At 42.2% G+C, this 13,505-nt stretch overlaps 1 protein-coding gene across 1 annotated transcript in view; it reads right to left on the reverse strand.

Annotated features, from left to right (window-relative positions):
* vat1l (vesicle amine transport 1-like) overlaps positions 1-13,505 on the reverse strand; it is a 32,720-nt gene that overhangs the window by 10,936 nt on the left and 8,279 nt on the right. Inside the window, exons 6-8 of the mRNA XM_048969549.1 lie at positions 10,628-10,731; positions 10,077-10,132; positions 9,561-9,755 (exon numbers count right to left, since the gene is read on the reverse strand). Of these exons, the coding sequence (XP_048825506.1) occupies positions 9,561-9,755; positions 10,077-10,132; positions 10,628-10,731 (355 nt within the window). The remainder of the gene's footprint in view (positions 1-9,560; positions 9,756-10,076; positions 10,133-10,627; positions 10,732-13,505) is intronic.

Consider the following 13,505-nt stretch of genomic DNA (forward strand, 5'->3'; position numbering starts at 1 on the left):
TCATCACTGGAAAGCTGGGCTTTTAAATTCAGCATACCTGACTATCTCATTTCCTATAACATCTCCAAAGAATATACGCAGAACAGATTAGTGGTTTAAATTGTCCTGGTTGGTGTGTGTTCCCCTACGATAGCTTATTCCTGCAGCTGGGGGGGGGGGGCAGCTGGGTCCTGTGTTACTCTGCATATATTTCCCAGATATGTTCGCTGACACAAGTTTTGCTCAGCTTTTTCAGCTTTTAAAAGTGGGGGACGGCACCCCTGTTTATAAAAATAATTCCTTTGTAAAATACCTGCCAAATATTTGTGTCTGATTAACGCATTTACATGGCTTATCTTGGATTTTTGTCCATGACAGCTTTGCTAGACAGTGGTTCCTTCGTTTTAAGAGCAGCGGCATTTAAATGAGGGAGGCCTTTTGAGTGAATCTATCTATCTACAGGCCAGGAGAGAGACCCACAATGGCATGATTTAGGTGGGCGAAGGAACTGCAACACCAAAACAATTACCCATGGAAAAATAAAATCAGCTCTGCCGCAGGGTTGCAACGATAAGACTGCACAACTCAAAAGGCATATACATTCTGTATATTTTGCTTGCAAATGAGCACAGCTAAAACCATAAGAAATCCATAATATGCTTATAAACACGATGGTTCCCCATCTGAAAAAAAGAAACATGATTCAAGTTAAATGCACTGCTGTCTGCGGAGGAACAAAACATGGTGGTTGAGATGTGTAGAAACCTAAAAATCAGAATGACTAGGACAGTATTATGTCAGCCGCTCAATGCGCTAAGCATACAGGTGTACAATACACACACTTTAATTTATTTAGCAGATGCTTTCATTCATAATTGACGTACATGTTTTTTGAGATAGAGCAGGGCAAACAGGTCCTAGAGCAATTCAGGGTTAAGGGCCTTGCTCAGAGGCCCAATGGTGACAGTGCCCAGCCGACTCTGGGATTTAAGCCGGCGACCTTCCGATCGTGGGCACAGCGCCCTAAACAACTGAGCCACACACTGCGGGACCTAACCACCAGCTGGAAATCTGATTAAAAATCCCCACTCTAACACATACCCTTAGCTCTGTACTGATACAGTATGACTATTACTCTTAAATAAAAAAGGAACACCATTGCAAACAATAGCCCAGCTAATTAATGAAAAAAAAATGATTTAGCAAATGCATTCCAAGGAATGACCCTGCTGTTCACCTCTCATAAGTACCATTCCCATCATTCCCATCATTCCCAAAGCGGCTCCCAATGGATTAAAGGCACTCAAGTGGGGCCAAGTGCTCACAGGGTGGCGGTCACCTGCCGGCTAATTAATGTAACCTATCTGGAGCTCTTTTTAAATATGTATAACTTTACAAAGTCCAGTGCATTTATGGGAACCGTCTGCGCGGAATACCTCGCTGAAGTACAGATTTGCTATGGCAAGAAGCTTACAAATGGAAATGAGCTTCAGAAGCTTTTTCTGCGACATGTCCGTGCATATTTCAGACATCCTTTTTCAGAGGAACACAATCTATTCCAGTGAGCCACGGGAGCAAGCGGCTTTAAATGGAAATATTACATATCAGCACCATGGGCAGCTGGAACTATTGATATTTCCATTTATTTTTAAGCTGTTAATATATTTTTGAAATACTGAATTCTTTATTTTCAAGTGTTATGGCACACTTTGTAATTTAAATGGAAAAACTCAATCCGGATTTATACCTGTCGATTTTCACAGTCAGTTGTTACCTCCGACTGGAAGAAACATACTTCTTTCTTCTATTCCTCCATCAACTAAACTCCCTTTAATTGTACTGGGGATCTCATTTACTGTGCACATCTTTTCATATGACCTGTGCTTTGTTAATAACAGATATTGCATTCTGCTTTCCTTCTGAAAATATAGATCTGCTCAGGTCACAAGGTCTGAGTCCACAAGCAGCGATAACCCTTTCCATGTCTGCATCTCACTCATTCCCCTTTGGTGTTCTCACTCGTCTCTGCTAATTTAGTAAAACCCATCCATAAATAAAATCTCTGTTCTTTCATCCCGTTCCCCTAAAGCGTACGGGTCTGTTCACTGTCTACCTCAAAGTCTTACACTAACATCTTTGACAAATGTGACAAAAGTAAACACAATGAAAAGACGAAACAGCGAATGATGTCTCCTAATACTGTATAGACAGCTGGAACTGAGACTGCGACTATGGGAAGGCCAGACATAGGCCTACTCTGAAGCAAGGCACCATGGGGGGTGGCGAGGGGCCCGGTAGGTTAGGACTCTGCGCCTGTGGTTGGGAGGTTGCCAGTTCAAATCCTGATACTGGCAGACTGGTGCAAGGCCCTTAACCCCTAATTGCTTCTAAGGTGCTGCATGCTGGTTGACCATGCACTGCGAACCCCCCATGCACTGCGAACCCCCCCCATACACTGCGAACCCACAAACTTGCTCTCATCAGCATAGAAAAGGGCAAAAAGAGAATTTCCTCATGAGGATGAATAAAGTATCACTATTTTATTCTATCATGGGATCATAGAGTCTGACCCCAGCCTCTTAGCAAAAAGGACTAACTATGGCTGTTACACACTAAAGTATAGCACTCAACCTGATCCCCCCATTCAATCAATATAAATGGCTGTGAAAGTAAAGGGAGTGACAAGCTGCTGCAATGGTGGATGTGACAATATTATTGGTAATGGACAATGTTAGACAAGTAACCCAGTATTGGTATCCAACAGTGACTAAACGGCGATTATCACCTCTGTGGGGGAAGTAGGCTTCAGCTATACACAAAGCAAGACTACAAAGATTTATAACAGCACTGAGTCTCCTATGACATTTTATAAGGTTGGTGAATACAGAGCAGGGCATCTGAGTCCATTCCTCTTTACAGAACCTCTCCAGATCACCCAGGGTCCTCGACCATCTCTTGTGCTCTCTCCTCTTCAGCTCAGCCCACAGGTTTTCAATGGGGTTCTGGTCAGGTGACTGAGAGGGCCAATGGCAGAAGCTTGATTCTGCGGTCAGCTAACCGTTTTTGTGTTGATTTGGACATGTGCTTAGGATCACTGTCCACCCGGAAGATCCAATGAAGGCCCAGTTTTCGTTTCCTGGCAGAGGCAGCCAAATTTTGATTTAAAATGTCCTGGTATTTCATGTAGTCCGTAATGCCATGTACCGTAGCGAGGTTTCCAAGGCCTTTGGAGGAAAAACAGCCTCACAACATCACAGAACCTCCACCATATTTTGCATTTGGGATAAGGTTAATTTCATTACAGCCATCCTTCTTTTTACATCAAACCCACCTTATGCTTATTGCCAAAAAGCACCATTTTTGTTTCATCAGACCACCGAATTTAGTTCCAGTAAAAGTTGTAGTAGTGTTTCGCCAACTCCAACAGCTTACATTTGTGGGTAACTGACAAAAACAGCTTTTTCTGGCAAACCTTCCAAATAATCTGTTAGCATGAAGGGGGTATCTGATTGTGTTTTTTCAGGGACGTGGTAACTCCAAAATTTTACTTGGTCTTGCAATTCACCAACAGTCATCCTTGGGGATTTTATTTGCCTCTCTTATGATCCTCCTCACTGTATGTGGGGGAAAAAACAAACTTGGGTCCTCTTCCAGTCAGGTTTGTAACTGTCACGCCCACACAGGCGGGCACCAGAAGCTGCAGAGTGTTGCGCTTAATGAGAGGGAGGATAAAGATAGCCAAGTTGCAACAGCCAGACGCGAAGTATTGCGCTAATGAGTTCTAGCCTTGCCGAGCATTTTCTTGTCTATCGTCTTACCCGAATTCCTAACCTGATCTGTTTGCCCCGTGTTTTCGCCTTACCTGTTTTTCCTTCCCGTTCCAGACCCGTTCCCGCACCTGACCCGTTTTCCCCGCCGAGCCCAGCACGTCCCGTCCCCGTACCCCTGTGTGGTCCTGTCCCGTGCCTCCGTGTCGGATTGCTTCCCCGGATTACGACCTACCTGCCTGTCCCTCGACCTTGCCTTTCGCCTGTACCTTCTGGTGCCTTAGCTTGGCTTGCTGCGCAAATAAAGCGTACCTGGGCTTGCATCTCTGGATCCGTGCCTTTCTGCTCTGGTTTCCGTGACAGTAACAGGTCCAGTTGTTGTCCACTTTTTTATTATTTCCCTAACAGTAGAAATTGGCATTATAAGGCGAGCAGCTATTTTTAAAAACCCATTTCCTGATTTATAAGGTCAACACACTTCTCCGTTTGCATGTTCTCTTATCTTTCCCATGTTGATGGATGACTAAGGGAATTTGGGCTCTGTGTCACCTCATATTCATATCCCTGTTAACCAGGAATTCATGAATTACAGCTTGAAGGTTTCTATTCACTCCACTCAACTCCAAAATGTACAATTTACAGGGGAAACATGCTTCAGTTACATTGTGTACACTACAATTTCCTGGGGTGCCAATAAGTGTGGCACATGTATTTCTGTTAAAGACAATTATTTCTTGATGATGGATTTTTTTTCTTGGAAAAAAATTATGTTGATGAAAGGTAGGATTTTCTCAATTTTTCAGTGTGACATGAAGCTGCTTCACCAAAAGGTGGATTTTTTCTAACCCTTTTTACAAGGGATGCCACTAATTGTGGAGGGAACTGTATATTATTATTAAAATATAGTATATAATGTTTGAGATATTGCCCAGCCCAAGTGCACAGTGTCCAGTCTCGGGTCTTTCACTTCTGTTTTTCAGTCAAGAAAAGCTGGCATCCACCCGGGAGCAAGATGGCGCGACAAACTTAATCAGTGATGCGATTCGTGACCTTTACCTCAACTTCTTTATGACACTCATCGTCACAGTCAACATTTATTATTATAATTTGACTGCTTGGTAGACAGTTTCATAAAGACAGAAAAAATCATCCCTGCTCTAGAGACTCGTAACCTTTTCATTCCAAACCCAGAGAAAACCTCAATTTGCTGCTCGCACGGAACCCCTGGCTGAAAAATAAGAACGAAGTACAAGTCATATACTGCATACTTCATTTTATGCTGACTTGTTCCCTGCCCCTTATGAATTTTTCCTCCAAATATTCAGTTACAGTGGTACCTAGGAACACGAACTTAATTCGTTCCAGAAGACGAGTTGCGATTTGGTCGATGTCCAAGTCAAATTTCTCCATATAAATCACATAAATGAATTTAATCCGTTACAGACCCCCAAATGATTGCCTATTTAAAGTTATCTACCTACCTAACTAATGATAAAAAGAATTAACAATCAATATAAAGCTAATACACACATGAAAAAGCGCACATACAAAAATGCAATAAACATGAAATAAATGTTACTCCCATACTCAGAAGCGAGAGCAGACACACGTGCACCACCTTCAAGTCTCGCTATAATTTCCTTTTTAAGTTCTACAGTGACTCTCACTACTTTCCTCTTTGGTTTGCTGTATCACTGCTTACAGTAATCATGGCCCCATGAACGTATCACTAAATGTACTGTAGATAAACCACAAAAAAATTTCAATGAGCGCAGGAACACCACTTTCACGCGTCAAACTCAGTCAAGAGGCACCGTAAGACTGAGAGCCATTCATAGGCATCAGCATCCCAGTAGGTCCATTTGCCTTTGTGTCAGCCCATCAGAGACGATCCATACAAGCTTTAGCAGGTCTTTTGTTTTGTCATGTTTTGAGTTGTTGGTCGAGTTGCGGTATGAATTTTCCTGATTTTTTGAGGTCCGTATTGTTAGACTTGCACGCGTCTCGACCCATACAAGTTTTAGCAGGAACAGTAGAGTTCCAAGATCTCAGTCGAGTGTCAAGTAAAAAAAAATTCAACAGACCCGTTGGATGTCTGAGTTGGTCGAGTTAAGGGGCATTTGAGTTTCAAGGTTCTACTGTTTTTGCTATTAATTGTTCTTTATCGATATATGCCATTAAAGTTTGCAGGTAGGTATACAAGCATGCACTTCATTGCCCTCCTATATATGTCCTAATATATGTCCTAATACATATATTTTGAAAACAAAACACTGGACCATTTCAAACAAGTATTCCCAATCTTTTCAAGCGCAAGGCTCGCCGACCATTATGTGTCGGTGGCCACACTCGGTGAAACCCTGCATTACAGAGTTTCTTGTTTGGACCACCAGGCTCATATGACTGCTCTGTTTCCCTGCATAGATATCAAACAATGAGGCATCATAAGCTGATCAATAGAGATGCACTGATCCAATATTCGGCACGATATTGGCGCCGATCCAGACCAGATTTGCCAGATCTGGTATTGGCCATACATGACCAATCTACATTCAATACTTATTTATCTAGTAAGTTTCTAAACAGGAAGCTCCTATTTTGTGTTAAATATATTTGTACAACCCATCGCACAAAAGCTCTTTCTCATTTTAGATTGAATTGCAGGCATTGAAGTTGAACGGAAAGGCTGCCACTCAGTTTTTGCCACTCAGTGGGTATGAGTGCAATGACTTCGGCCTGCTGTGACGTCATGTGCATACACTTTACAGCATAAGAACATCAGAGAAACAGGTGACAACCAGGAAGCATTTACACTTTTAAATAATAACTAGTAGCACAGCAAGTTGCAGTCTTTGTGAAAACAAAATTTTGAGAGGTGGGAGTAGTGTTTAGTGGAAAATCCCACAAAACAAAGAGAACAGAGTTGTGTAAGACGACGCGAGTAATATGAAAAAAAAGCAATGGATGATTTGGGAGTCGCTAGCTTGGTCTGTTTTGCATACTCGCTACAACTTGTGATACACAAGGGGCTACTATCGCAGTGACAGTATGATAAATGTAGATAAATGACGTTACCAGTGGGAGAAAAATTGTGGGACATTTTAAGCATTCACCACTCGTATCCTCGCTTGGAAGATATTCAAATGGAATTGCAAAATGCCACAAAAAAACACTTAAACATAATATACAAACCAGGTGGAACAGCATATGCTGTTATATATATATATATATATATATATATATATATATATATATATAATATCACAACATTAAAGTAAAAAGAGCTCTTGTATTGGAATCTGTATTGGTATCGGCTTCAGATCAGAACTGAAAAGATGCGAATTGGTCCATCCCTATTGATCAGTACACTTAACCTCTACACAGCCATTTTTGGCTTACTGTACCTAGTGGAAGGCTGAGATTCGTGCCTCTCTTGCAGATCACCCTCTGTCTCAGCTCTTCCTGCTTAACACGGACAGCTTGGGTTATCATATACTTTAGGCAGTGATAGCCTCAAACCCCTCCACTACCCCTCTGGTTAATAATCAATTTAACATCAGTACACTAATGTAAGGGTGGCATGATGACTCATTGGGTATCACTGCTGCCCACACTTCCACGGTTAGTGACTGGAATCCTGCCCCCGCTCTGCATGTGTGCACGCGGTTGGTACGAGTTTCCCCCTGCAGCCCAAAGACATGCAGTTAGGCAATCTGTGCCTCTAAAGCCATAGCCTTGTGCCTGGTGTTGCCTGGGACAGACTCCAGGTAACCCAGACCAGAATAAGCAGTTGTAAGACAGATAGATGGACATTAACACAAGATCAAGTTTACTGTGAAGCGACAGCTTTGGCTGAAACTTTGGACTTAAAAAAGAAACTGAAAAGCTGTGAAACATCCATCATCAGCGACTACGTAAAGCAAATGACTCTGTGGGGGTGGAGGGGGAAGAGGCAGCCGGTGGAGTCTGAGACAAATTGGGCTGTGTGAATGACAGCAAGATGCCGGGCATGATGATAAAATGATCACTGTTCTCTTGGGTTCAAATTATGCCTGGGCCCCGGACACATCGGAGGGCCGGCAGAGGCACTACACACCCAGGAAAAAAACACTCATGAACGTCCAGGCGCAGACGCCATGAAGGGAGTGACAACGGTCCCCATTGCCATGATTCAGAAAGGTGAGTGACGATGCAGGACAGACCATATTGAAGAAGTCAGAGGCAGCACCATTTTTCCTGTTCAGAGAAGGCACTAAACAATACTCCGTAAATATGATAAAGCAATCTATAACCATAAACTAAAGGTTGTCTATTCACTGGTAAAACCGACCTATTTCCACTCAAAGGGACAAATTCTTTAAAGGGTAAGATTACAGCTACATAAGGAGAGCAGGTCTGTTGACTTTTGCGCTTTTGCAAACGCCATCAAGGACTTTAAAACAACAGGTTCTGACATCGGGACCTTAAAGGTCTTCTGATGGGTCTAATAAACTTGTCTTGTGGAATCGTTTCCTAGAAGTGAAACTACACCCATGACAGGTGGGGAAGTTTAGCTCTTTAAAGTTCTGGCCCTTCGCTCAGAATTTTGGTTGCTTTTGAATGAAATAGAATGGAAACTGTATTAAAAAAAAATAAAATGTGATCACATATGCAGTCCTTTGTCCCGGTAAACCATTATTTTAGATATTTAATTTAGAATACTACATTTAAACAATTTAGAGATTAGTCAAGCAAACCTTTAACTGATTAATTTCCACTTTGTGGAAATTAATATGCATGGATTTTATAATTTGATAACTTTGAACGAAACTGTCATCAGTATAATCTAATATTAATTTGTCTGTTTAATGGATTGATGTTCAGACATTTCTCATACTATGCAAATGCTATTTGAATATGAAAATGATACAGGGACTTTTTTAAGCAGGCATCTCATTTGTCATCTTGTTCCATGACTGATTTGCTAAATCATTTACGACTACCATCCATCCTCTGTAGCTGTTGCAAATCAATCAGATTCTTGCCCAAATTCCTTCACCACCCAACCAAAACAGTGATAAAGCAAGCTAGAGAACGGACCCCTGTGCAACAAATCAAGAAATATTAGGAAGTCAACAGCTCTTGTTCAGTGCTGCTCATAGACATGGAAAATGCAAAGTACATAATATCATGTACAGGTTGACTTTGAAGCTGTTAATCTTAATTATAATACAAGTAATTAGTAAAACTGACATAAAAACAAATGCAAATCAGAGAGCGTTTTCCATTTTTCCCCACAATATACAATTGCATATATGCATACTGTAGAGTTTTCAGCTGTCTGTCAAATACAGGAAGGTATCTATAAACAGCCATTTCCTTCAAAACACATGACACTGTGCACCAAATTAAGGCTGGTTTACACTATGGCTAACAGGACAGGGCCTTCACCATGGCCTCAGATGCATTCTGCCCACAAGGGATGACCAACCGGAGCCTGCCCGTGTAGCTAAGGGAGATTCTGATGCCAAGAGACCGCCTTCGCCTTTGGAAGGCAGTTAGCCGAAAAATAAAGAAACAAAAATACAGTCCACCAAAGGCACAAGAGGACAGGGAGAAGTACCAGCAACCATCGGCGCATTTTGTGAACATTTCACAAGGGGATCTGGCTTATACCGCAAACGGACTGCTCCCCCCTCAAGAACAACGCCAACCCACTCTACATGCCCACTTGCGCACACACACAGACACCTGCCTCCCAAGCTGGAGGGCAGTTTGAACAGCAGCAAAAGAGCTTCAGCAGCCACATCCATCCTGCAGCCACTCCACACTTACCTCTTCCACAGCCCACAGGGAATCAACCAGAGGCTTGATCTTCTTCTGCTCATAGAGGGAAAACAGCTTCTGCACGACCATTTTCACGAGGCCACTCCGGCCTTGTTTGAAGAGGAGATTGAGCAGCGAGAAGCCGGCAATGACTTTGTTTTCCTCGTAAAGTTTGATGGGGTTCACCTTCTCCACCTGCCACCACTGCGGGCAAGACCCACGACACAGTAACCGAAGGCTAATTAATCATTGCACCTGGCACACAGATAATTATACGTCTGCTACATGTCAATGAAAGTAAAGATATATAAAATGTAATGGCTAAAAAAAGAATGAAACATCAAAATGCTTTAAGACACAGGTTTGACAAGGGGGGCGGCAGCAGCCTTTAAGATTACTATGATTAAAACAATACTCAGTGCCATCAGAATCCTTCGGAATGTTACTAAGGCACATTATGGCCTTAGAGTACTCATAATGAGTGTCCAGCAGGCACTGGCTGTCATTAACTCAAACTCTACTTACAGACTTGGCAAAGCTGAAGAAACTCTTCGTCTCGCCCGTCACCATATTCGACGAGCCTGGAGACGGAGGACAGAAAAGCTCTGGTCAGACAAGCTGCCGGCATGTGGGAGCGACATGGCACAGGCCATTAGGATGAATAAAATGCTGGAAATGCTGTTACTGCAGCACGGCCTGCATGATACTGAATTCCCGACACCTCAAGACAGACCATCTGCTGAAATCTAGCACATGATGGCCTGTCTGGTCATCGCAATTAGGAACCTTTTCTAAACTATGTAACTGGTTCTTTCATTTGCAATTCTCCTTACCAAACCCTTTTTTTCTTACAGTTTACAACCAATCATTTTTTTCCTCTCAACACTAGCTTTGTGAGTGCTTAATGTTAATTACAATCCAACAAAATTATACTTGTAGGCATTCTTAACCAAGGCATTCTGGGCTTTCATCTCCCAGTAAATTATTTAGAGCACGCTTAGAGTGCAACCAGGCGCTCGTTGTTCCAGTTTGCATCTAATAGGCCCTCCTGAATGAGTCAGCACGAGTCAACGCACCGTACAGGATGTATGTTCCCAGGGGCTTAAGCAGACCCAAGCCTTTGCCTGTGTTCTCTCCGCACAAGCAGTCCAGCACAATGTCCACCCCATCGGGGGAGATCCTGCAGGATACAGGACATTCAATTAGTGACCTGTGACTCCTCCACTGCAGGTTGTCTCTCAGCTCCTGACTTATTTCCGGAGACACGGTAAATTAGTATACCTTATTAGAGACCGGCTCCAATCAGCCATTTTCCAATTTAAAATTTGCATTAGGCAAAGAGGACCCTGATTAATAATTTCCACACTGTGCCCTTTTTCTTCTCTGGCAGATTGCGTAGACTCGAATAGCGTTCTTTCTGTTAGATTTCCTGAGACGGCAACTTGCGCTAAAGTGCAGACATCAAAATACTCCAAATAATCAACCAATATTTTGCCAGCTTACATTCTGTTAGCAACTGTTTTTAAGTATACCAGCACATTTACAGACTTCTCCAACTACACACAGAGAGGTTGTGACAATATGAGTAACCTAACTGTCAGCAGATTTGAAAACTACACCAGAAATATAGCTTAATTCAAAACAAATTATTGTGTCCAAAAATGTTTTCCTACACCCAAAAAATCCTGCCCTGAATGTCGAGAAGAAAATAGTCTTAGCTTTGGGTACAGTCCCTTTTATGCTTGTCAATTCCATCTCTATATTCAAGCTTTGATTTTTCACGGAACGGTCCAGTCTTCATTACAGAATACCATCAGGGAAAAAATGATCAAAAAGCTACCTCTGAATCATTAATATGGGCATACGCTAAGATCAAGCTATTAATAATAAACAGCTAGGTCAATAATATCTGTATGCAAATTAATGAGTCCTACAGTATGTGGATCAGAGTATTGTCCGTAAACAGACATGATGGATCGATGCTCTTTGAAATTCCTCTAAAAGGCAGCGGCTGGATATAAATAGACCTTAAGATAAAATGCAGTTCAAGCAGAAGCTGAACACATCATACCATGTAAGAGCGATGACATGACCCATCATCAACAGCGGTAGTCAGTGGCAACTGGTGCACAGCCTCCTAACTTTGCTCGCTAAGCATTAGTTAACTCAGCAAGTCACTGAGGTTAAGTCTTTTGTTTCTGATTTTCTGCAAGCCTAATGCTTAGCTATCAACCTGTTGTTGCAGGCAACCGTCACTTTGAAGTCATCTAATAACTGGCTCCACAAATGAAGCCCAAACATTATAATGGGAAATGAGTATTATTATACTCCGTGGAAAATAGTAAGATTTGAGTCCTGTGTTATTGAGGAACTATGACCAGCTTGCGAGTTTGATAACAAAGAATAGGGCTTTGTCTTCAGCGATATCAGTTCAAACAGCTCCGCTAAATGCACTCCTGTGTGGTGGTGGTTCACCGCCGGTCCCGCAAAACGGCTCAACGGGTCGCGTGATGCTGTCGCCATGGCCTACTGTTCGAGGTCCAAATTAAGACCATTTTAATTTGTCCCTACCCATGATCCCCGCTGGAATGCGAGGCCTTGAAGCCTTATTAATCTCCCTTTGTTCAGAGCAGGCCTGTTTTTATTACACACCTTCACATACACATTCATTACACCTCATGTGTTTAAGCACAGACTTTGGTGAAATGAGTCATCTTAAGTCCAAACTCAGAATACTTATTTCCAGATACTCCTTGCACAGAAGCACAAAAAATACCCAACCTGGCTGTTACCCTCTTCTGGGATCCATTTTAATACTGGATTTACTGGAGATTTGATTATATACCATAATATGTAAATAAAGACTGTTTACCCTGAACAATAATTAATTCTGGTACTAGAATGGTTCTCATAATTGCCCTGGACTCCTGCCTTTATTAGACGTTTGCACAACCCAAACACCAGAAAAACCTTACAATAGAAATGTAACCTTAATGGATAAGAAATACCACAGAATAGCTAAATCTTCTGGCCCCATTTCTCCAAAAGAGGAGGGGAAAATGAAGCTGCAGCCAAAAGAGGACCTCAGGAATCGACAATACAGCTGCAGCAGTGGGACGGCGTCAGCTGGCCGGGAGCAGAAAGCTACAGGTGCTTCCCCTGAATGAATCAGCTCAGCCCGCATCTGCTATGGCCCCATGTGCCGCGGCAGATTCATCCAGATACCCAACCCCGCGCAGCTCCTCCCGCAATCCTCCCCCATAAAGCCAGGCTGCGGGTCTCCATGGAAACCAGCCGCACACAAGGCCAGAAAAGGCAATGGCTAATAAGTGTATCGCCTGATCAAATGCCGGACAGTACGTCATTCCCGCACATGTGTGTGTGTCTGTTCCTTCTCTCGGTCCCTGCCTCACACCAATATAATTTCACTGGAAAGTACACAGAAGACCAGAAGAGGTATTTTATAAAACCATCAAAAGAAAAAAGAAAGCACACTTTTCAATAGATAAACAGATACATACATAAATAGATAAAAATCAGCATAATCATGTTATCCATACATCTTCTGACAATTTATCTGGGGGGATGTCAGACTTTCACGCAATTTAGAGATGATTAACTACAGACTACAGGAAAAACCTGCATGACACTGGAAGTACATAGAGTAACACTTTACTTGAAGCTGTCATCTATAATGCATTATAGATACCTTCATAATGCATTATAATGGTTATAAGAACTAATAAAGCATTACAGCAACTTCCATTGCTTTGTACTGCATCATGAAGGTATTTGTAGTGCATTATAGATGAGGGCTTCATAAAGCATTCATAATGCATACTAAGCATGGCTATACTGTGTTATGCCCTCATAAAAATCTATCGGTAACGCTTTTTTAACTGCACCGTCATAATGCTTTTATATTGCATTCATAAAATGTTCAGTGCACCTTCA

Source organism: Brienomyrus brachyistius, chromosome 11 (assembly GCF_023856365.1).
Source record: "Brienomyrus brachyistius isolate T26 chromosome 11, BBRACH_0.4, whole genome shotgun sequence".
Taxonomy (NCBI): Eukaryota; Metazoa; Chordata; class Actinopteri; order Osteoglossiformes; family Mormyridae; genus Brienomyrus; species Brienomyrus brachyistius.